At 41.5% G+C, this 23731-nt stretch overlaps 1 protein-coding gene across 3 annotated transcripts in view; it reads left to right on the top strand.

The window, feature by feature from the left end:
• LOC135259617 (attractin-like) overlaps positions 1 to 23731 on the top strand; it is a 193150-nt gene that overhangs the window by 88433 nt on the left and 80986 nt on the right. Inside the window, exons 12-24 of one of the 3 annotated variants that reach the window (XR_010331342.1) lie at positions 2411 to 2631; positions 4071 to 4192; positions 9971 to 10109; positions 10787 to 10968; positions 11479 to 11698; positions 12363 to 12548; positions 16527 to 16748; positions 17511 to 17648; positions 18226 to 18319; positions 18997 to 19049; positions 21842 to 21936; positions 22652 to 22730; positions 23091 to 23294. Coding sequence is in view for 2 of the 3 variants with exons in the window: in XM_064344173.1 (XP_064200243.1) it covers positions 2411 to 2631; positions 4071 to 4192; positions 9971 to 10109; positions 10787 to 10968; positions 11479 to 11698; positions 12363 to 12548; positions 16527 to 16748; positions 17511 to 17648; positions 18226 to 18319; positions 18997 to 19049; positions 21842 to 21936; positions 22652 to 22730; positions 23137 to 23294 (1909 nt within the window). In the remaining variant the exon portion in view is untranslated. The remainder of the gene's footprint in view (positions 1 to 2410; positions 2632 to 4070; positions 4193 to 9970; positions 10110 to 10786; positions 10969 to 11478; positions 11699 to 12362; positions 12549 to 16526; positions 16749 to 17510; positions 17649 to 18225; positions 18320 to 18996; positions 19050 to 21841; positions 21937 to 22651; positions 22731 to 23090; positions 23295 to 23731) is intronic. The other 2 variants (XM_064344174.1, XM_064344173.1) reach the window with 2 other exon arrangements.

Below are 23731 nucleotides of genomic sequence, written 5' to 3'. Positions count from 1 at the left end.
CATTCATTCATTTGTAGATATTTCATCATACACATACAGTTAAGGGGAATTATTTGAACAGTGACAGAATATGTGTTGTTTTGGCTCTGTACTCCAGCTCAGTGGATTTGTAATAAAGCAATATGAGGTTACAGTGCAGACTGTCAGCTTTAACCTGAGGGTATTTACATCCATATTGGGTGATTTGTGTAGGAATTAGAGTCCTTGTTATACATAGTCCCCCCATTTTAGGGGAGCAAAACTAACTGGGCAATTGGCTGCTCAGTTGTTTCTTGGTCACCTGTATGTCGTAGTTCATGCACAAGAAAGCTAACAAAAAGATCTAGAGTTGATTCTAGGTGTGGAATTAGCATTTGGAGTCTGATGCAGTGGTCTCTCAACATGAGGGCTAAGGAAGTATCAGTGCCAGTAAAGTAGGCAACCATGAGACTGAAAAATCAAAATTGATCAGAGACATAGCCAAAACATTGGGTGTGTCAAAATCAACAGTTTGACTCATTGTTAGGATGCAAGAACTCTGAGCTCAGCAATAGCAAACGACCTGGCAAACCATGAAGATCACTGGGATGACCTAAGAATACGTTTAGTTGTGAAGTTGTGAAGAAAAACCTATTTTCAACTGTCAACAGATCAAGAAGACTCTTCAAGATGGAGGCATAAATATTTTAAAGACTACCATGAAGAGAAGACTACATCAGAGGGTTCACTGGTAAGCCTCAAGAACATAACAGCCGGGTTAAAGTTTGCTAAAGAGTCCATTTAAAACAGTAGAGAACAATGAGATGAAATAACTGCTAAAGCAGCCAAGGAGTTTTTCAGGGTCAAAAAATGGAATGTTCTTGACTGGCCAAGTCAATCACCCATCTTGAATCCAACTGAACATGTATTTCACTTGCTGAAGACAGGACAGAAGTTAAAATACCCCAGAAACAAACAGGCTGAAGATGGCTGCAGTACAGGACTGGCAGAGCATCACCAGGGAAGATACCCAGCGTCTGGTGATGTCTATAGTTTGCATACTTCCGGCAGTCATTGATTACAAAAGATTTGCAACCAGCTACTAAATACGATGACTTTAAGATTCTGTTAATTTGTGCAATTACTTTGCTCTCCTAAAATGGGAAAAATGTATATAAAGGGCTGTAATTCGTACATGGATCACTTGATATGGATGTGAATACCCTCAGATTAAAGCTGACAGGCTGCTCTTAACCGCATATTCATTATTTTATTTCAAATCCAATGTGCTGGAGTACAGAACCAAAGCTGGAAAAATTGTGTCACTGTCCCAGTGCTTTTGCATTTAACTGTACATACATGTGTATGCACATGCATATTTTTACTCATAAATAAGTACCCTTGTGAAATATTTTGGTTGATCTTTGAAAGCTTCAAGAATGCCATACATCATGCAGTAAGTGATGAGTTTTGTGTATTATAGTTCTCTTTAAGCTGTATGCAGAGTAGGCTGCATAGTCACTGACTATGAATGTGTTGTGTATATATGTACTGTAGATCTTGCAGTGCGTTTTGTTACTTGTGATATAGCCCTTCTGTATTCTAATGGCCATGTTGGATACATACTGTATGTGTGTGTATCCATGTTCCTCACCCTCGGTGTACCCTGAGAGTGACTACCATTGTGGTCTGTTTAGTCCCTAATGTTCAGCTCCTCTCTTCAGTTCCTTTCCCAGTGTCCTCATTTACTGTTCCAGACTCTACTCACTTCTGGTCCTAAATTCTCTTCACTTCCTCTCCTCACAAACTCATTTCATTTTCTCTCACTAACTCACCTTACACACGGCTCCCTGAAGCAAACCCATGTCTCTCAGTAATAGCACCAGACATCAAAGAATCACTTAGTCAGCAAGGCAGAAAAAGAAAAAAAAACTGAAATTTAGCACGTTTCACTGCCCTCACTATAAGAGTTGTGGTAAGAGGCTGAGCCCTTGTCCTACTGCAGGATGTCCTGGAGAGGTTTTTTAAAACCAAAATGCAGCTCTAGACTGGAACAGTTCTTTTAAGTCCTCCTGGGAATCTTAAATCCATTTGGTTTTAAAGGCCATAGCTGAGGCTTCTAGAAAACTGCCACATCTGCAGATAGTTGATGAACAATCCTTTTGTAACTGAAATGTTCTGAAATGTCATCAGCCCTGGGATTCTGTATGTGTTGGGTTTCACGCTACACTGTATTCTGTGACTAACCTAACTGACCCCTTTCTATCTTTAAATATTTTGTTTTATTTGGCCTCTTTTTTCATGTGTCCTGACCTCTTTCCTTATTTGTTTTTTTGCCCTTTTTGTGTTTCTCAATCTCTTTCTCAAATTAACCCACTGTCCACATGCCTTCCTGTCCCATTTCTCTTTTTGTTTCCAACCTTTTCCCCCTGCTGCTCTTTCCATTCTCCAGTATAATGTACGTGTTTGGAGGTTTTAATAGTCTGGTCCTGAGCGATGTTCTGAAGTTCATCCTGGCCAGCTGCTCGGCGTTCCCCAGTGCGTTGTCATGCCATTCAGCCTCACCAGGGATCCAGTGCCAATGGAACAGCAGTCTGGAGGCCTGCTTACCCTGGGCGGGATCCAGTACCTCTGAAGAACAGAAGGCCCTGGTCTCCTGCCCTCCCAAAACATGTGGGTAACCATAATGCACATCTTCAATCCTTCAATTCCCCGAATATAGCCATGGGGTTTAACAGTGACCTGTTATCTTATTATACTATTGGCTTATTGTTAGAGGTAAGATATTATATGTAGGGACTGGACTCTGAGGATGTAGGTTCAGAATCCAAGTGGGGTACTGTATCCTTGTTCCTTGTTCTAAACCGGAAGGGTTTCAGTAAATATCCAGGTGCACGCATGGATTACATGTAAAGAATGTATGCTGTATATGTGTCTTTGGATTGTCTGGTAAATGCTTGGAATGTAAAATGTTAATGTCCATTACAGAACCAAACCCCCCCCCCCCCCATGTATCACAACCACCTCTCTTTTTCTAAAATACATCTGCAGTGATCAACTGTCCTTTACTTCATGGAGAACTGATGCATTGATCAACAGGAAACAGACTGTTTCATTGTGTTCCATTGTAATTGACACATGACATTTATAATGGAGAGATTGAGACATTTTTTTTTACTAGGCTTTACGATTGCCCATCTGATGTGATCTACTGCACCCCACCATTTCAAAAATGCAAGCTTCTGGCTTTAAGTCCAGCACAAACTCATCTCGTGCTTTTTGCTGTGTTCACAAAGATGCTTTTGTTCTTTCTGTATCCCTCGCAGGCACAACTAAACTTTTGTGATTGCCCTGATTATGTTTACCATCTGATATCCCATCTAGGGAGAGGTGCAGTAAATATCTCCTTTTTCATTAACACACCAACTTGCTGTTTATCAAGAATGACAAGAAGACAGAGTCTTTCCATTCCAAAAATCATGCCGCCTTCTCCCCAGGGACACTTGTCACAGCAGGGGTGTGGCCCCATCTGTCTGAACTACAAATACTGGGAATTGGATTGATCTATAGTGACACCCACTGAACCCACAATCATCAAGGAGCATGCCTGTTAATGGAGATCACTTCAACAGGAAACTGATTGTTAGATTGTGGTGTCCCCTTGGCTATTGGCTCATGCAAAGTTTCTAAAAGCTGCTGTTTTCCCCGCAGTCCGGCGGAGTGATTGAGACATGCTTTGTATTGATCTTGTTTGTGCCCCTATCACAGACGTGTTGATCACAAGCATTTGTTTTTGGGTATCTATTTTGCAGGCATCATGTGCACTCAGTACTCTCTGTTCTTTATTGGGTGGTTGGGTACTACCATGAAGAATACACCACAGATTGTTGTTATTGCTGTTACTTGTTACAGTAATTTAACAATCTTAGTGGATGGTTGTATCCAGGATAACTTACTAGGCTCACGTTCAGTTTCTGATAAGAATCTTGTTGAAAGGGTAATACTACAGTACCCCAGTCTTGGATTCACAATTTCACTCATTAATTCATTTCCCTAACCCCACACCGCTCACTAAATGTACCAGGACTGAGCTGTGTGTTTTGTCTTCTCAGATGGGGACAATGAGAGGTGTGACCAGTACAATGACTGCTATAGCTGCACAGCCAACACCAATGGCTGCCAGTGGTGCGCTGAACAGTGCATCTCCACAAGCAGCAACTGCACTGCTGTCACGGTAAGGTGGGGCTTGGCCTGGATTGGACGATGGAGCATGAATATGCCATCTGCTTAGGGTTGGCTGTCGGCCATGGAAAACTGGCATGCTGAGATACATTGACTGTTTATTTCCTTTATCTATCGTGGTGAACTTAATTAGTGTCTTGAACTATATAGTCTTTGGAATGCACATCAGGAACTGTTGTTGAACTGGATTTACAGTATAATCATCTTATCGTAAAACTTCCAGTGGGCACTGAGTTTCCAGCAAGAGCCAGTCTCTTTTAATAACCAGGATCTGTAAAAACAAAACTAAAAGCCAGTCCTAGTAGCAGAATTGTTTCATTGTTTATCACAGTGGTAATGGGTGTTGTTCATCAATGTTTTCATGGTAATGTTGAAGAGCAGCTTAATTGCTATGTTATATGGTCTTCATTTTGAACAATGGAACCAAAAATCAATTTTGATATAGAAGTTGATGGGGTGTTGTATAGTATGCAGATGATAATCCAAGTGATAGAGTTAGAATGCATAAAAAGAGCAGGAGTGGATTCTTTGATCGCAAGAGGAATGTTTGTTTCTCTAGCTTTATTGGAGACAAGGCTAAAGGCATATAGATTGCCTGACAGTAAGTGATATTAGTGGCTTTCTAGCTAGCGGCGGATAAGTTTAACTTTTTTTTGTTGTTAATTTTATGCTTGCACTGCACCACAGTCACTCAGAAAAATCCCATTCACTTCACCATCAAGCTTGTCTCTTTCCTTCGTTATATCAGCTGTGCCAGAGATGGAAAATTATGAGAGCTGCATCATTGCCATGGAGGAGTCATTATTATGATTAGATATGGTAGGCTCCTGCACTATTTATATTTGTGATATGCACATACAGTAGTCCCAGGGAAAACTGCAGTGCACAAAAACAGACAGGAGCTAAAACAGGCTAAAGCCATTTTGATTCCTTGTAATATGGTGCCACATTGTAAACATAATTTGGTGAACAGACTATTATAATTCATTAGTTACAGTTGCATTGATTTGAACTTTCTGAAATGAAACATTAAATACAGTAGGATATAGTTCAATTACACAGGGCGCAGTAGGCTAAATTTTCTGGTGTTATTCTGCTTGTCTATTGAGAAGTCCTGAAAAACTTGAAGACAGAATACAGGTTATCAGCGCAACTTCTGGCTGACAACCTACAGATAGACCAGTTTAATGTCAATGGCTGATGAATTACAAAACACAATTTTCATTTTCTGTCATATTGATCCTTATATCCTTATATAAATCCTATTGGTCCTATTTTCAGTCAGTAATTCTGGAAAATGAGGCTTATCTGCAGCAAGTACAAATACCAGTGTCTGGCAGAGAGAGAGTCTATGGGATTTTCTGTATACAGTAGAAACATAAAATACGTTTTCATAAAATAGGCTTAGATTTTGTTCATATTTTGGGGTTTCAGTCCATACTGCTTATCAAGTTTATCCCTTCCATGCTGTAGGTTTCCACCACACATTTATGCTCATTAAAATATCCATTACCTGAAGTTATGTGAGTTATAACATTCCTTTCTTTTTAGACCCTGTCAGACTGTACAATTACTCCAAGTGATCTGGACAAGCAGATACACAGACGGGGGAACCAAACTAAATTGTTTTGTGGGGGGGTTGATTTAATCAGCCGATCAAAATTAGAGAGCAAGTATTTAATGGCATAATGGCAAAAATGAGTCTCTCCCTTTAAGCACAGCAAGTGTTAGCCTTCATCCATCCTCCTGTTCGTGTAAGCGGTGCTGAGGTGTATCTCCTGAGCATTTTCTTCCCATTTCTATTGCGGAGGTAACGCATGGTCACCCTGATAGATGTGTTCCCCGCAGTCCTTGGCCTCTCCTCGCGAGTGTCCTCAGCCTGCGTCCTTCATGCCTGGGAATTCCATTGCAGTCTGTAGCACCGTCTTTATTTTCAGTGGATATTTTTCAAGAACATTACCTCCCTTTCAGTGTACCGCACCGGTGCATGGTCTCTGGATGAATGACTGTTGAATCATTTATCAGAGTGGAACCTGCCTACAAAACGTTGACCCCAAAGTTAGTAGGACTTTAGAATATGGTGTTAAATACTCATTAGGCATTAAAACTGCACTGGTTCTGTGCAACAAGTAAACTTAGTAAATGCTATATTATGAGGGCCAACAGTTTCCATAGTGCAGTGGCTTCTATGGATGCAAATTGGGAAACATGTCTCCATATACAATCTGAGTGGAGATAAGTATGTGTTCTCCTCTCTGTTGCTTTCAGACTTTTTTTTTTTTTTGGTCCCCTGGCTGTCATAGTCATCACATAGGAGGAATGCACATCATGACATCTTGTGCAGGCAGGCTGCAGTCACCTGGTCGACCAGAGGAGGTCGCTGGTGCATGACGAGCCACATTCATCCACTGACTGAATCCCTCCTTCACTGGAAGACACTACAGGCATTAATGCACCGCCTTGCGAGGCTGCAGGACACAGGTGGCACTGGCACTGGCACGGTCAGGTTTCCATACCAGAATATTGGGCCCATTCATACCTGGCAACAGTGTCTCAATAATATGAGCCACCTAGAACCTTTGATTTGAAATTTGAATGTGTGGATGTTGGCTTCCTGTCAGCTGGAAGCTCAATTCCTGGGCTGGAGAAGCAGTCCTTTTTTAGTTGTCTTTGCTGATATTTAGGTTGCCAGGTTGGGGGGATCACACAGGGCCCACAGCCTCCTTCCGCTACCTATTCGATTAACATGATACATCTTCTTTTATATACGTTTGAAAAATAAAATTATTTACATGCTTTTTGAAGCGCAGGTGAGGAGATGTACATACAGGAAGGTAGTGTCCGTTGGGGCTTTAGGTGAGTGCATCTCCTGTGTCATGGTCCCCAGTCCAAAGACATGCAGGTAGGCTAATTGGAGACTCTAAATTGCCCATATGTATGAGTTTGTGAGTGAATGGTGTGTGTGCCCTGCGATAGATTGGCAGCATGTCCAGGGTGTATCCTTGCCCCTCGTCCAATGCATGCTGGGATAGGCTCCAGCACCCTCCGCGACCCTGATCAGGATAAGCGGGGGTCAGAAAATAATTTTATATTTTTTATATAAATAATGTTATGCCCAGTTGGCTCAGTGCTTTCTTCCTTTAACTCCTCAGTAAATAAAAACATGAATTGATTTGCTAAACGGATTGAAATGCAGTCATCCCTGGTCCTTGAGAGCTAGTGTCCCTTGTTTTGGTTTTTTACCTTGAAGTAACCTTAAAATCAGCCAGTTCAGACCCAGGAAACCTGATGAGGAGAGATAACTGTCACTTTTTAAACTGCTTTCATTGACAAAGTGCTGAGTAACAACCAAATCCAGTTGACCCTGTGGCTCATCAAGACCGGTGCTGGGGATTTCAGTCATTTTAAATCAAGGCATTGTGTACTGTGGCTTAGCGATATTTATGAGGTGCCATCATAGAAGTGCACTGTGAACATGGAAGTCTGTGTGTGTAATCTCTTCCCGGCCTGCGGCCTCACCATGTGCACATAGCGTGCTCTCTTTCATTATCAAGCCAACCGCTCCCCTTGGCTCATTGGCCGTTTAGAAGTATTCTTTCACAGCAGTTGCCCTCGCGCCTGAACCAAACCAATTTGGTTATCTTATTTTAAGACCAGGCCCCACTCTTGACTCTTCTCTGTGGTCCCGCGGGCCATTGATTTCCCCGCTGTGAACGAGTCATTAGCTGCAAATGGGACACATAACCGAGGATACGGGATAAGTAAATTCCGAGCGTCTTAGTTTTTGGTTCGTTAAATCGGGGGATTGGCGCGCATTATTGTGTGTGAGGATGATGAAAGATGATGATGCAGTCAGCTGTACACATTCAGACTATTCCATCCTGCTTTTCTGTGCTTAGTCATAGGTAACTCTGCTAGATAACTGAGGGCTGAATGAGGGAAGGAGGGAGCACTTTGAGCCTTATTGAGGTGGAGATTAACGTAACATAAAATACCATAGATGAGATATGTAAATAAACATATTGAACCCTTCGTATGATGTTATAAAACATTGGCTTACTAGTGATTAAACCCACTGAAGCAAATGGTCTAAGATAATTATTTTGTACTCTTCTTGTTTAGAAGTCGTAACCTCAATCATTGATGCTTTTGGATAGCTTTATGACAATGTAACCATGCCAGACCAATAATCAAGTGTTTGTAATCAGATCATACAATGTGTCTTATAAAACCTGCACTTTTATGGGTATTTGGGGTATTCATCTGTCCCTTGTGTTACAGTTCAGCCTGGCATATTTATATTGAAATAACCTGAATGTACTGATGAAAATCCGCTAGATGGAATCTTCCCTATTTATAAAAGTATTCTGCATGTAAGTATAAAGCACTATTTCTAAGAACGATTTTCTTAGTCAAAAAATTAAATATTCATAGAATGCATCTGTTGATGCCACAAAATATATATATATATTTGCCTCTGTGTATAATAAATATATAAATAAATAAGGGATTAAAAAAAAAAATCTTTATCCAACTGAGGGGCAAATCTTATTTTACAGCCTCATGTAACATGCTTAGGTAGACAAAAGTAGGCTACATGGAGCAAATGTCTGATCTTTGAAATGGCAACTATAAGAAGGTCTGGTCTGGAAAACTGCCACCAGCTTTGAATTGTATGATGGTCTGAAAATGAACCGAAGTGAAGCTGCATAAGCTGACTTTCTCACTCTCAAAGCTTCTCAAAAATGGGTAAAGTGAGTGACAGAAAACAAATGCCAACTGGAAAGGCTAGTTTGGATGCATCAAAAATGTGAAAGAATTGGGGCTATGGCTACCTTTTTAACAAAGCATAACACTGCCATGTAAATGCTGCCAAATCATAAAATGATGTGTGTGAGACGGTTAATTTATGTTTAAGATTTTTAGGTTGGCTGCGGTGGCATTTTTGCGCATTCATCTAGAATACACTGCCAGTCAAGCAGCATAATTCAGATGTAGCATCACATTGTACTTTGTGTACTGGAAATTCAATTCATTTCTAAAAGTGATTATGTTAATAAAACATGCCTGCAATTTCTGAACACATTTTCTTGACATGAATTTGCTCGTTCCATTAACTCAAACATTTATTTACTTCTAATAATGTATCTGTGGAGGAAGAAAATCTTATGGGACAGATACAGTTTTTAGATTCTGGTACTGGTGTTGGATTTTCAGTTTGTGTAGTTGCATGACATAACACAACCATCTTTTCCCTGGTGTTATTCAGTAGTACTGAAGTATTAAATTGAAATTTAACCAGGGAAAGTGTCTTCTAGGACATATTAAGCATTCAGTCGATCAAGTTTCACATGCCTGATCTGTAAGTTCTTTACCTATGTTAATAAATTCATGTGATGTTTTGGATGAACCTTTGGCCGGAATGACCAGAGCTGGCCCTTGGATTTTGGTTGCCCTAAATAAGAAGTAATCGGGGGCAAGGACCGTGGGGGGTTAAGCTATTGTAGACCGTGGATGGGGCAGGGGGAAGATTTGTAGGCAATCTTGATATTTGCGCTCTCAGAATACTGCACGATTAAAATGTTTTTCAAAAAAAAAAAAAATGAATTGTGTGGTCCATCCGTGGGTGTGGCCATGAACGACGGCATAGACCGTTCATGCTAGCAGCTGGGTCTGGTAATGGAGTTCAGAGGTAAGCAGTTTTTCCAGGAGGTGTGAAATGTGTGATTTGTTTTTTGACTGATTGTAGCCTGTTGTGGTGTTGTTCCAGGGGCCGATTGCAGAGTATGAGACATGCCCCAAAGACAACCCTGCCTACGTGTGCAACAAGAAGACCAGCTGCAAGAGCTGTGTAATGGATCAGAACTGCCAGTGGGAGCCACGCAACCAAGAGTGCATCGCCCTGCCCGGTACTGTTCAATCATGTTCATTCACTTTGTCCAGTACTGTCCAATCACTTTCATTCACTTAGTCCAGTACTATTCAATCTCATTCAACCGCTCTACCCAGTACTGTCCAATCACTTTCATTCCCTTTGCTCAGTACTGTACAATCATTTTCATTCACTCTGTCCTGTACTGTCCAACCATTTTCAACCGCTCTGCTCAATACTGTCCTATCACTTTCATTTCCTTTGCCCAGTACTGTCCAATCACTTTAAATCACTTTGCCCATTACTGTTCGATCACTTTCACACATTGTGCCCAGTACCATCCAATCACTTTCACTCTCCTTGCTCAGTACTGTACAATCACTTTCAATCTCTCTGCACAGTTCTGTCCAATAACTTCCAAATACTCTGCCCAGTACTGTCCAATCTCTTTCAATCACTTTTCCCAATACTGTCCAATCACTTTTAACTGCCCTGCCCAGTACTGTCCAATCACGTTCAATCGCCTTGCCCAGTACTGTCCAATCACTTTCACTCCCTTTGCCCAGTACTTTTCGCTCACCTTTGCTCGTCCTACCAATGCTTTCCCATTACTTTCACTCACCCAGCCTGGCACTGTCAATTAGCCTCCCAACAGAGAGGATAAAATGTGGATTTGCTTGCTTCTGGTCACGCAGCCCTCATGTCTCCTGACAGAGAACATCTGTGGAGAGGGCTGGCACCTGGTGGGCAACTCATGCCTGAAGTTCATCACTGCAAAGGACTCTTACGACAACGCCAAGCTAGCCTGCCGTAGCCATAACGCTGTGCTGGCCTCTCTCACCACGCAGAAGAAGGTGGACTTTGTCCTAAAGGAGCTGCAGATCATGACTGTGTTGGTAAGACTTTGCAAATGTTATACACAACAGTATTTATACCATCTTTACACATGTATACTGTACATACAGTATAATGTCCCAAAATAAATTTTTTAAAAAGAGGACGGTTAAGGAGGATGAAACTTATCTTCTCCACTCCTTTCCATCACATAAATGCAGGTAGGAGATGAGTGGTAGTGAGGGAGTGGAGGAAAGGAGGTGGGGAGTGAAGAGTATTGGGACGCACCCTGAGGTTTGGCTGTTGTGTAGGGGCCAATTCAACTGGATCATTCAAGAAGCCGTATGCATGCTTTAAACAAGACAATTAGCAGAACTTGGAAAGCCTTATGAATAGATTTATGGGAATTTGTAAATTCCCTCTCACCCTGTCTGATTTGTTCAGGCGAGTGTTCTCTCTTGGCTAGGAATGGCAGTGACTCAGTATGTGAGCATAACTCCTCTTTGTACAGGACAGTAGCAGTGACCCGGCTTCGTACGGCTTTGTAACTTCCTGTCTCCTCCACATTGCAGTACAAGGCCCCGGTGACGCCCTGGGTGGGCCTGAGGAAGATTAACATCTCGTACTGGTGCTGGGAGGACATGTCTCCATTCACCAACACCTCCCTGCAGTGGCTGCCCGGCGAGCCCAGCGACGCCGGCTTCTGCGGCTACCTTGCCGAACCCGCCCCCAGCGGCCTGAAGGCCGCCACCTGCGTGCACTCCGTCAACGGCAGCCTGTGCGAGCGCCCAGGTAGGCCCCGCCAAACCGTTCCCTCCACCGTCGCCGCAGTGTTACAGCCAGTAATGGGTTTCAGCCACTAAGCTTTGAACAGTTAAACTGTTAAACTGTCAGTTAAACTGACTATATTTGAACAACTTAAGAGCTGTAACCAGGGTAAAGTGTAGCTTTTTTTTGTTTCAGAAAAAGTTTCCCAGATTCTTTATAAGTGATAGATCCTGTTTTTTTGTTTTTTTTTAATTTAGATTTGTTATTACGGTAAGGTCCTTATGATGATTGTGGTGCTGAGTATAATGGTGATGCTTTTTAAGGATAATTTCTTAATAATTCCTTTCTATATTGACCTACATAGCTCACATTTGTACATACTATCCATGGTTTGAGCTGAATGTTTTCAATTGAAACATTTCATGTGTCCCACCCCTGGGTACATTAGCAACAGCAAATGATGACATTTGAGATGGTAACTATGGTAGCGGAGTGCAAGCTTGTTGGTCCACTTGGGTATTGCTGGGGGCGGTACAATGGTCAATGGGCAGTTTGTATCAGCAGTTTGCCACCCAGGTTTAGAACCCATGACCCTCTGTGCGCAGACTAAGCTCACACGCCTCACTGCCACTCCCTGGAAGCTCCTCCCCCATGGCTACATTCTCTCCTCTCTATTTTTGCCTTCCAGCCAATCACAGCGCGAAGCAGTGCCGCACCCCCTGCGCCCTGCGTGCCACTTGCAGCGAGTGCACCAGCAGCAGCTCCGAGTGCATGTGGTGCAGCAACATGAAGCAGTGCGTGGACTCCAACTCGTACGTGGCCTCCTTCCCCTTCGGGCAGTGCATGGAGTGGTACACCATCAACAGCTGCCCGCGTAAGACTCCACCCTTCCCTGCTCTTAATGTCGTAACCCTTCTGGTAGGACCCTGTAGATTGAAAGAATTGAGGAAATATTGGGTAGCATTGCTTTGGAATACATGTTAAATTTCGGTGAGGCAAGATAGCCTATATTGTTTGTAGTACCGTAACTTGGCGTCATTTTGATATCAATACTTTTAATGGCAGGCCTGGATTTTGGCAGTCTGAATGAATGAGTTATTGACGGTGTATGTCTTGTATGTGTGAGTAACTTGGCATTTTTGTATGTTGAAAACGTGTTTTTTATGAGATATCATTTATTTTTGCAAAGCGTTTTATTACGAGATTGAGAAATGCGAAGTGACCCTGTAAGAAACGATTGTGGATTATGGCTATCCTTGTGTGAATTTGTACAGTCTGATGAGCGTGTACGTTTAGCAGTTTCGGTTTGCTATATATGTAAAACAGTGGCTGTGACAAATGGTGCGGTGGCGTAATTGTAAACGCATCAGAAAAGGTGAAATATGGCCAGTGTATGTAGGCTACTCACGGATTTGACGGGCATCCAACGAGCCTTGATTGACAAAAGAATCAGCAAGCCCGTAGAATTAGAGCTGCCTAGGTCGCAACTTGTGTACCCTTCTGTCCTGCTCCGTTGTCTGTTATTTCGTGAAGATGCACTTTTAGTGTTTGTAAGGTTTATAAGGCATTTTTATAGGCTTATCTGCAGGTAGGAATCCTCTTTGCTGTTTTGTTAAGCTAGAACCGGAAAAGTTGATAGTGGAGAATAGGAGCAGACGCATATGTCCCAGCAGGCTTTACATATGAGAAAATAACAACAGTGTGAGATAAATTAGGCGAAATGAGTTAATTGCATAGTTGAAACAATATGTTTTTAGCAGAATGGGCATGTAGGTGAAGGTTGACATGATCACAGACTATAGTGCGAAGTAAATGAAGTGACCATGAGCGAGCTTAGTTTCCTTATCAAACGGTATATATAACAATCTGTATTAAACGTTAGTTGTTGAAGTGGAGGGTTAAATAACGTGTTTAATCTATTGCACTAATGTGTTTTTCTCATGTTCAGTGCTAGTAGTTATATTTATGAGTGAATCATGATTTTATATGTAATGTTTTAATGCGGAGCTGCAGAACGTACATACGTAGTAATTGTTTGTATGTGGCTAGATAGAGAACAGGGTGAGGTAACATGAATGTAGAAACGTGGCGTTTGCTGATAAGGTTTTGTACGGTAGCCAAGTGAAGAAATATAGTTAGTAGAAATGGCACAGTGGTGAACTGGTGTAACTTTTTAATAAAAGGAATACATTTGCCGTCATGAAATGCATATGAGTGGCCGTGAGTGAGTTTTGGTAAAGCAAATATAAGCGTAAGAAAACGTTAGTGTAAAAGAGGAAATGATCTGCCTGAGGGCGAGGTGGGATTCAAGCCTTAAACCGGAGGTTTACCAGTCTGTGACTTCGTTAGTGCAGCACCATGCCATAGCTATGCAATGCGTGAAATATCATTAGCAAACCTGCCGGTGGTTTTAAAGAAGAACACAGGCCAGTAAGCACAGAAGAGCTCCCGTTGAATCCATATGGCTTAGTAATATTGTAGCCGGTTAATAACTGAACGTACAGACGGTACGTCATAATGCAGTGTATACGTTCGGTGAACGGCTGGTAGATATGGTGCAAAAGCAATAATTGAGAAGTAGTAGACAATTATTAGCGAGGGTAAAAGCAGGTTAAAGAAACAGGTCCTTAGCTGGGCTTGAGCCTACAACCCCATGTTCCCAAGACTGTAACCTTACCCACTAGGCCACATGCAGATTAGCTGTTCAAACTGGAAATGTTTCAGAATAAAAAGGTATGGGTATTTTGCGTGTGTATGCGAGTTTTTGATTGGGTCGTGAGGGTGAGGATTTGGCTGGTGTCGGTAAAATGTCCAATGGGGAGACATGTTAGTGGGATAGGCGGCAGGAAAAATAAGAATGAGAAGAAGAAGAAGAAGAAGAAGAAAGAGAAGAAGAAGAAGGAGAAAACGCAAAATCCCCTTAGTTTGGGGCTTTATTGTGTGGACATATGAAGTTGTTTATGAAATCTGTCTGTTGAAATGGGGTCAGAATGTACAGAATTTAATGTTTTTAAGGGCTGAGTGTCTGTGGCTGTTGTGGTTATTTCTGTGGGGAACCCTGAAAAGTGCCGAACTCTTGGTGCTGTAAATTAAAAAAAAAAAAATTGCTACAGCTCAAAGGAAGGGGTTTTCGATATAATTTCAGTTTTTCTGTATGTTTTTGAGTGGCCAAGTTTTTGTGTGATGAAGGATATTTGAGGTATTTATTGAAGCTTCTGATTATCTGCTTAACAGTGGCTGGTTTAGGGGTTTGCAGTCTAAAGCAAGAAATCATACTTAAGGTAATTCCAACACAACTAGTACAGCAATGCTATGCATCCAGTGGTTGTATGAGGTTATAAATGGTTGCAATGTAAATGCTATGTAAAAAGTTGTGTAAGATCATTGGCTAAATTCCTGTAATGTAATGTAATGTGTCGATAGCTTGAAAAACAGGACCACTATAAAAAATAGAATATTTAGCATTGTTGGCCATTGTTCTATCTGAAAAAATAATACATAAAAATCTTCTTCTCGTGAAGCGTAAGTCTGATCAAGATAACATTTTGAACAAGAACACTTTGTTCAACTGTCTAACTAAATTGCGAAGGAAATTGTCAATGATGCCAAAATGACAGCCAAACACATTTCAGGATATGTTCAGTATATATGAAAGTCAGAATTAAATGCTAAGCCACAGCACTGATTCTTGGTCTGATTAATCAGGCTCGATCTTCAGCCTTGAAAATGTTCTGAATAAAAGGTCTCATTTTTCTGAACAGGGCAAAACTTGAATTGTGTCAATAGCATGAACAGCATGACTGCCAGCAGGGTATTAATATTTCACTTTCATTGGTGTTTTGGACTGTTCAGTTTTGTGGCTTGCTGGGCTTTAAACTATAAATCCATTAAAATGCATGGTCATGGTTGAATTGTAGCAAGTCAAACTTGAATGGTGTTGATTGCTTGAAAAACATGGGCGCTTTAAAAAAAATGGAATATTCAGCATTTTTGGATGTTTTTCCATTTGAAAAAATAATGCTTAAAGATCTTCCTCTCATGAACCACGTCTGATCACAACATTTCTGGAACATGTCGTTCAACGAGCGTGGACATGACTGATTCCTGCACCATGTTGCACTTGCTGCTTGGACCCTGGAATTTCTGCTTTGCAGCTATATTTATCTTTATAATTGTTAATAATTGCTGTAAAACACATAGTCATATGCAAAACCTCTAGAAGCTTAAAGTTGCTTTGTAAAGCTGATTTGGAGTTACTTTAATTGTATATTCTTGCTTTAGACCACAAATCCTATAATCCACAGGCCAGCCATTGTAAAGCCTGTAAGTTAACAATTTATGTAAATATCGAAAATATTCGTCATCACACACACTATCTGGACAAATCTAAAAAACCCACTAAAACGTAAATAATAATGGTCTCTATAATGTTGTAAAATTTGTTGTATTAAATGTGTTATAACGTTTATAGTTTGACTGTCATGAATAATCTAGCATGCGGTTTTCAGTATTATTGCTTTTATTATTTGCATTTAAAACCTGGAATTGGTTGGTGAAAATGGTTAAATGGAAAAATGTATCATACATCGAAATACTTTCACTGAGTTTTATATTTTTGACTGGACCGCAACAGCGGGGCCAGCCCTATAAATGCGAATGTCTGTGACTGAGTGATGAAGTTACACCATTGGTCGGCCGAGTTATGAAGTTACACCATTGGTCGGCTGGTCCAGCCATATACTAGGCTTTGACCTAGTCTTGTTATATAAGAGGAAAGGTTTTCTTTAGGCTTTGTTCTACCCAGTGTGTGACCAGTACTGACTTCTCCCTGTGCTGCCCTCCTGTGGTTTAGCGGGGAACTGCTCCGGCTACCGGACGTGCAGCCAGTGTCTGGACCAGCCAGGCTGCGGGTGGTGCACCGAACCCAGCAACACGGGGCGAGGCCAGTGTATGGAGGGCTCCTATCGTGGGCCAGTCCAGGCCTCGGGCCTCTCCTCCCTGCAGGAGCCCACCCTCAACCTCACCTTGTGCACTCATGAGGCCCAATACAACTGGTCCTTCATCCATTGTCCTGGTGAGTAATGGAGCTGCACTTCAGATCCCGGGGTCAGATAGTGCTCTTTGCACAATTAAACACCCCCACCCCCTATATATCCAATTAAAATGCAAATGCAAGATCTCCAAATCTTCAACAGAATGAGAAGCTCCCTTCTTACTTGAGCTGTGTACTAAAATGCAAGTTGCTATCTGCTAAAAGTTTGTTGCTTTTTAAGTTTTCTCAACCTTGCACGGGTACTTGGGAAATCAGCTTTTAATTCTATGCACCCAAAAGCTATAATGAGCTTCAGAATTAACTTGATCTATCCTTATTAATACCATTCTCCAATTTAAAATATTTTCTTTATACTATAACTAAGGAGTGCCCCTGCTGTGAATCTTCTTTGCGCATTGTATATTGCTACAGCCTGTCTTATCTCCTGTTTATGTGCTTTGCCATTGTGATATAGTTATTATAACTGTGTGTATATCTCACATCCCCCTTAAAAAGAGATATCAATCTTAATGGGGTTTTCATAGTGAAATAAAGGACAAATAAATAAATAAATGTGAATATTTGAACATTTGAACATTATTATTGATTAATTTAACATAGAAACTGTTGAATCAATAATTGCAAAAGTTGCTCACATTGACTGTCTTTTTGAGTAACAAGGACATGCATGTGTGTATGCACATACACGCTTGTGTGTCTCTATGTGTCTCTACGCTGTCGGTGTAAGGGCCACAGACGACTCATAATGTGGCAGTGTCTGTGTGTGCATGTCTCTCTTTGCAGCATGTCAGTGTAACGGCCATAGCAGATGCACTAACGAGAGTGTGTGTGAGAATTGTGAGGACTTGACTGCTGGGAGGCACTGCGAGAGTTGCATCTCTGGTTACTATGGAGACCCCACTAACGGTGGCACCTGCCAACGTGAGTCATGCCAGCAGCAAGGTTGTCGGGGGGGAGGTTGTCTGCTTCTCACTCAACTTTTATCTGTTTTTCTGACTCCACTAACAGGGTGCAATGAGGCATGTGGCAAGAGTTCACATTCACTGCAGGCAAGGGGGGATAGTACAAATCCATCAAAACAGAAATATTTGAGCTGCAGTAACCTCCACGATGCCACTTTTACTCTGTAGCTTCCCTGCAATACCAATGCTACTCTGCATAACCTCTAATGGTACCAATGCAATGATTCAATACCTTTATTTTACCAATGCAACTTCGCAATCCTATGGTGACTTTGCAGTAGCCTTGCAATACCCATGCAACCATGAAATACCGGTGTTTACATTGCACAAATTCTGCAGTGCCGGTACAATTATGTGATATCCTGTAATGCAGGTGCAACCCTGCTATATCCTGCAGTTTCATTGCATCTCTGCATCTTTAAAGAATTACCTTATTAACTGATGAAATGTCCGTAGGTAAATGAGCCAGTACATAAATGGAATGCCTTGAGGTTATGAATGGGTGAAATAACCAATGGTGGTCACTGTCGTTCTAGCCTGCAAGTGTAACGGTCATGCCAGCATGTGTAACCCCAGCAACGGGAAGTGTTACTGCACCACCAAAGGCATCAAAGGGGATCGTTGCCACTTGTGAGTCTGTGTTCCAGTGCTCCCTCCCTGCATACTTACTTTTCCTTTTCATCCTGTGCTTTGTCTCTCCTCCCTACTGACCTGCCTGGGGCCTGGGTCCATCCACCTGGAAAGCTTTTACCGTCTTAGTCTGTGCAGGGCTTGCTTTGGCATTTATACATTGAATGCAACATCTGTATTTAGAAATTTCACAAATGTAATGTATGCATGTCCTTGCATCCTCACTCTCTTCTGTGTGTGTGTTTGTGTGTGTTTGTGGATGGGCGGGTGTGTGTGTGTGTGTGTGAGTGCATGTGTGTGCATATGTGTGCATGTGTATGTGTATGTGTGTGTGTGCATGTGTGTGTGTGTGTGGGTTTATGTGCTTGAATGTATGTGGGTGTATGCATTTGTGTTTGTGTGTAGCGTGAGAGTGTATGTGTCTGTGTGAATGTGTACATTTGTAGGTTTGCGCACACGCATACAGATGTGAGTTCTTGCTGTTATAGAGGTATAGGTGTCTCTTCTCCCTCCCAAAGGCCAGTATTATCCAGAATTATTTGAGTGCTTTTAGGTTTTAGACCACTTTAATAAATTGTTTCTTTTAGTCTGTCATTTGTCTGATGTCTGACAGATTAAGTTCCCTCTCTCTCGCTCTCATTCTTTCTCTTTTTCTGTCTCTGGATGTCTGCTCTCAGGTGTGAGGTAGAAAATCGTTACCAAGGCAACCCCCTCAAAGGAACCTGCTACTGTGAGTATGAAGAGCAGCCAGTGAAAACCCTGCATGCAAAACAGTATGAGATATAGTGTCACAGAGGCGTGACAAATTTATCAATGGTTAAAACAGCATGGGGTGTCCTTTATATAGCAGTGATTATTTCAGCCAAGGGAAAAAGCTATGGGACTGGACAAAAAAAAAAAAAACACACCTAATGACCAGCCATGAGGTTCATACTTTTATTACATTGTTAATAATTCTGTTTTTAAAAATGTTATTATATAAGCACACAAAGAGCTTATTTTTTCCAGACAGTATTGCTGTCCAGCTGCATATTTCCTGAAACTGTTCAGGTCAATGGCCTTTCTCTGTGTGAACCTGCAGCCTTTCTTTAGCCACTAAGCCATACCGCGGTGTAGGGGAAGTGAGGATTAAGTGAAATATGCTTAATTTTCTGAATCCAGCGGTTTTAACCAGCTAACACCCTCGTTTGACATTTAGCACTCAGAATCGCTAACACAAGTATATCAACAGTTAAAATCCCTCACTTATCCAACGTGAATTAAATTTAGTCAATTTAATTTAATTGTTATCAAATATATCAATAATTAATTAAATAGCCAAATTCATTGATAGGCAGAGAAATCTGTTGGATAAACCTTATCTTGGGTAAATTATCTTGTCATCTGGTAAAATATCTTCATAAAAAAAAGATGGCAGTGTGCACAAGCAATAGCCCTCCTCTGGTTACTTTCAATTTGCGAAGTGATTTTGTCAGTTATTTTGATCACTGCTTAATTTTTCTGAAATGTAATACATTTTTAATCATAATCTCTATTAGCTCATTTATTTATTATACTTAGTGTCAGGCAGCTGTTAACTCAATAGCCCGCTCACTGTTTCTTAACAGCTAGAAAAAGAATGGGTTGAGAACTGTGTTATGCTGTTGATATAAATGCTCACATTTCAAATAGATAAACAAATTAACAGAGAAAGGAATGGGTTTTTTTAAAAGCTTTATTAAGACATGGCAGCAAGCCTACAATTCCACTATTAGCACTCTGATGGGTACACCCAAAAATCGGAGGTTACACCCACGGTTGGGACTCTGACACTTGCTACTGGGTGAATGCCAACAAAATCCATCATGTAAGAAAAAAGGAGCAAATTTTGAGTGACAGCCATTTTGCTTTGAGCAATGACCGACCTTTGAGTGGAGTGGGAAGAGGATGCGGAACGGTGGAGTGGGCCAGGCGTACAGCCTCATGAGTGAAGAACAGGATTTCTGATCGCTCAACTCCGCTAACGTACTCAGCTCCCTCCGCCTGCCATCAACATTTTTAAACTGGTCAGCAACACTTGACTTTACATACGTTACCCTGACACAGAAGCAGTTATTAACTTGACATCTGACTGTGTTCGTCTCACTCTGCATGGGACTGCACAGAAGGTCCTGTAATGGGCATATTATGAGCTGCTTGTATATTGACGAGTTGGAGATGTTGAAAAAAAAAATGTACCCTCAAAGATGAAACCATAAAGAAAGTGAAAGCAAAGATAAGAGGGAGACTTACGGTGCCCTCTGAAACTATGGGAACAGTAGAGTGAAATGTTTGCTCTTTTTGCTATATACTTAAGGAATTTTGATTTGAGAACAAAAGATGAATGTGTTACGAAAGTACAGACAATCAGCTTTTATTTCTTGGTATTTACATGCATATATGTTTTACACTTTTACAGAAAGAACTGTAGAGTCCTGCCTTTTTCAGCTGTGCAAAAGTAAGTTAACGGATGACCGACAGGTGTTAACTGTTCCTCAGGTGTTTCTGTAAAAATGGTAAGACATACACATGTAAATGCCATGAAATAAAATCTGGTAGTCTGTACTGATTGTCTCAAATTTCACGTTACTGTTCCCATACTTTGGGAGAGCTCTCTATACATGTGCTGGCAGAAGTAGCTGTAAACAAGACCAGGTCAAAACCTAGTATATGGCTGGACCTAACACACTTCATCCGGCCGACCAATGGTGTAACTTCATAACTCGGCCGACTAATGGTGTAACTTCATAACTCAAATCCTACATGCCAGCCAGATCCCTCCGTTCTGCTACCTCAGGACGCGTAGCACCTCCCCCTCTTCGCACCTGCACTTCCAGAACACGTAAGAACACGTAAGAGGTCAAGGTCTGTTCTGGCCCCACGATGGTGGTATGACCTCCCTGTGGAGGTCAGAACAGCTGAGACACTGACCCATTTCAAACGACGACTGAAGACTCACCTCTTCAGGCTGCACCTCTCCCCATCCCTCCCTACCCCCCTGTAAATGACTGTAAGCTTAGGGTTGTAACTAGGCAGCTGTTTCGTAGGTGACTTAGGTGCATTAACTGTCTTAACTACTGCTTGTATTTTTTTTCCATAGACTGCGTTGTTGCCGTTCTCGTTGTTTAGTGTTAATCAGTTTAACCTTCAGGGTCCAAGTTGAACTATGCGGTTGTTCCCTGCACTTGGACTGGTACTTCTCTCTATGGGTTTCGTCATACTTGTTCCTGGTTATGGTTATACACTTTGTTGTACGTCGCTCTGGATAAGAGCGTCTGCCAAATGCCTGTAATGTAATGTAATGTAACTCAGCCGACCAATGGCATAACTTCATCACTCAGTCACTCAGTCACAGACATTCGCATTTGTAGGGCTGGCCCTGCTGTTGCGGTCCAGCCAAAAATCAGTTTCGTGACTCCGCAAAGATTGCGATGTTGCTAAATTGTTAAAACCTGTTTTGGTGAAATCATTGAAGTTGCTGATTGCTCTGTTCTTATTATGCAGATACACTACTGATTGACTACCAGTTTACATTCAGTCTCTCTCAAGAAGATGACCGATACTACACTGCTATCAACTTTGTAGCCTCTCCGGAAGAGGTAAGAGGTCAAGGTGTGCTGGGCGGCAGGTAAAGTCCAGGTCATTTATTCATTTGCTGGAGCTAGTTTTTTATTGTTTAATTAAATCTTAAAAGAAACATACTGCTCTGTCCATTCCCAAGCACCTTCCATCAACACACCTGTAAAAAATGGACAGAAATGTCAAAAAACTGTTAACCGTTTTTTTGAAACCGTTTTGGTACCGTTAACCTTGACTTACAGGAGACATTTTTATCTGACACTTGACTTGAGACTTCAAAGAGATGTGAGACTCAGCTTTCGTGAGACCTATGACTTGCTCCCACCTCTGCTGTGAGCTAATTTGCAGTGGTAGCACCACTTCCTCCCTGAGCCTCTAGACTCTCCCAGTCAATCTTGACTGTCACAGTTGATTGGTCGATTACCCATAACCTGAGAGCTTGCGACAGTACTGCTGATTTGTCATTGTCAGTCGAGAACTGTCTGCCACAATACTCATGTTACAATTAACCTCAACATACAATGTAGGAATTGCTTTATTTCACAGAAAATGAAATGGAAAACCTTCCTGACAAAACTGATATATATCCCATGCACTTATAAAGCTGCCCTTTATTTGTATTATTTTTATGGCTTACATGCCTCAGTGTGATTTTGTTTATTATGAGTGTGAAACTGAAGTTAGCTAACCCTGTACCTCCTTGCATTCACATTGAAATTTGTTCTTCTCTCTCAGCAAAACCGGGACCTAGACATGTTCATCAACGCATCAAAGAACTTCAACTTGAACATCACTTGGGCAACCAACTTTCCCGGTAGGCAGCTGTGTGCTTGTTTGTATATGTACAGAAACCACATGTGTGTGTGAGAGGTTGTGGTCATGTATGTGTGTGTGCAAATTTGTGAGTCTTTGAATGTGTGCCTGTGTTTGTGAGACTTGGTTGTGCATGTATGTTCATAAATACATTTTGGGGATGAGGGAGGGATCTTGTCATAGTTGCCCAAGGCTATGAAATGTATATGTGATTAATATAAATATATTATATTATGGCCTGGGAACAGGGAGAGTTGCCATTTATGCTTGTTCTTCTCCTGTTCTTTATTTCCCTCTTTTTCTGTTCACTCCTCTCATGTCTCTTGCTTTCTCTGTTTCTTCCTGTCATGTTCACATGCAGTGTTTGCTGTTCTCTTTTTCTCTCCCTCCTTCATTCCCTCCCTCAGCAGGCACTCAGGTGGGAGAGGAGATCCCGATTGTGTCGAGGGGCAACATCAAGGAGTTTAAGGGCAGCTTCTCCAATGAGAAGTTTGACTTCCGCAACAATCCCAACATCACCTTTTATGTGTACGTCAGCAACTTCACCTGGCCCATAAAAATACAGGTGAGAGCACACTCACTCCCTTCTCCGGGATTTGTCTCCCACTTTTGAACAGGTCACTGGGTTGGTCTGATCACCCTGCCTTGAAATACCACTGGGACGGGTCTGTGAGGTGTTCTGTCAGGTTTTGTCAGGTGTTTTGTTGCACCGGTAAAGCTTTTACTCATCAGCCTGTTATATGATCTTGGTTTATCCTTGGAATGTCTGGGCAACTCAATGGTGTGCATAAGGTAAAATAAGTTTTCTTAAAAAATCATAAAATAATCTTTGAAAGATCTGCGTAATAATAATAATAATAATGGATTACATTTAATATAGTATCCACCTTTTGTACAAGCAAACCAATTGTAGAGAAAATAATTCATCATTAACTGTGGAACTATGGTTTTCACTATGGTCTTCATGTGCAAGTGACATATTCTGTTACTCTTTCCAGTGGA

The sequence above is a fragment of the Anguilla rostrata genome, chromosome 7, assembly GCF_018555375.3.
Source record: "Anguilla rostrata isolate EN2019 chromosome 7, ASM1855537v3, whole genome shotgun sequence".
Classification (NCBI taxonomy): domain Eukaryota; kingdom Metazoa; phylum Chordata; class Actinopteri; order Anguilliformes; family Anguillidae; genus Anguilla; species Anguilla rostrata.
The sequence above is the reverse complement of the archived record's forward strand: the minus strand, read 5'-3'. Positions and strand labels throughout refer to the sequence as shown.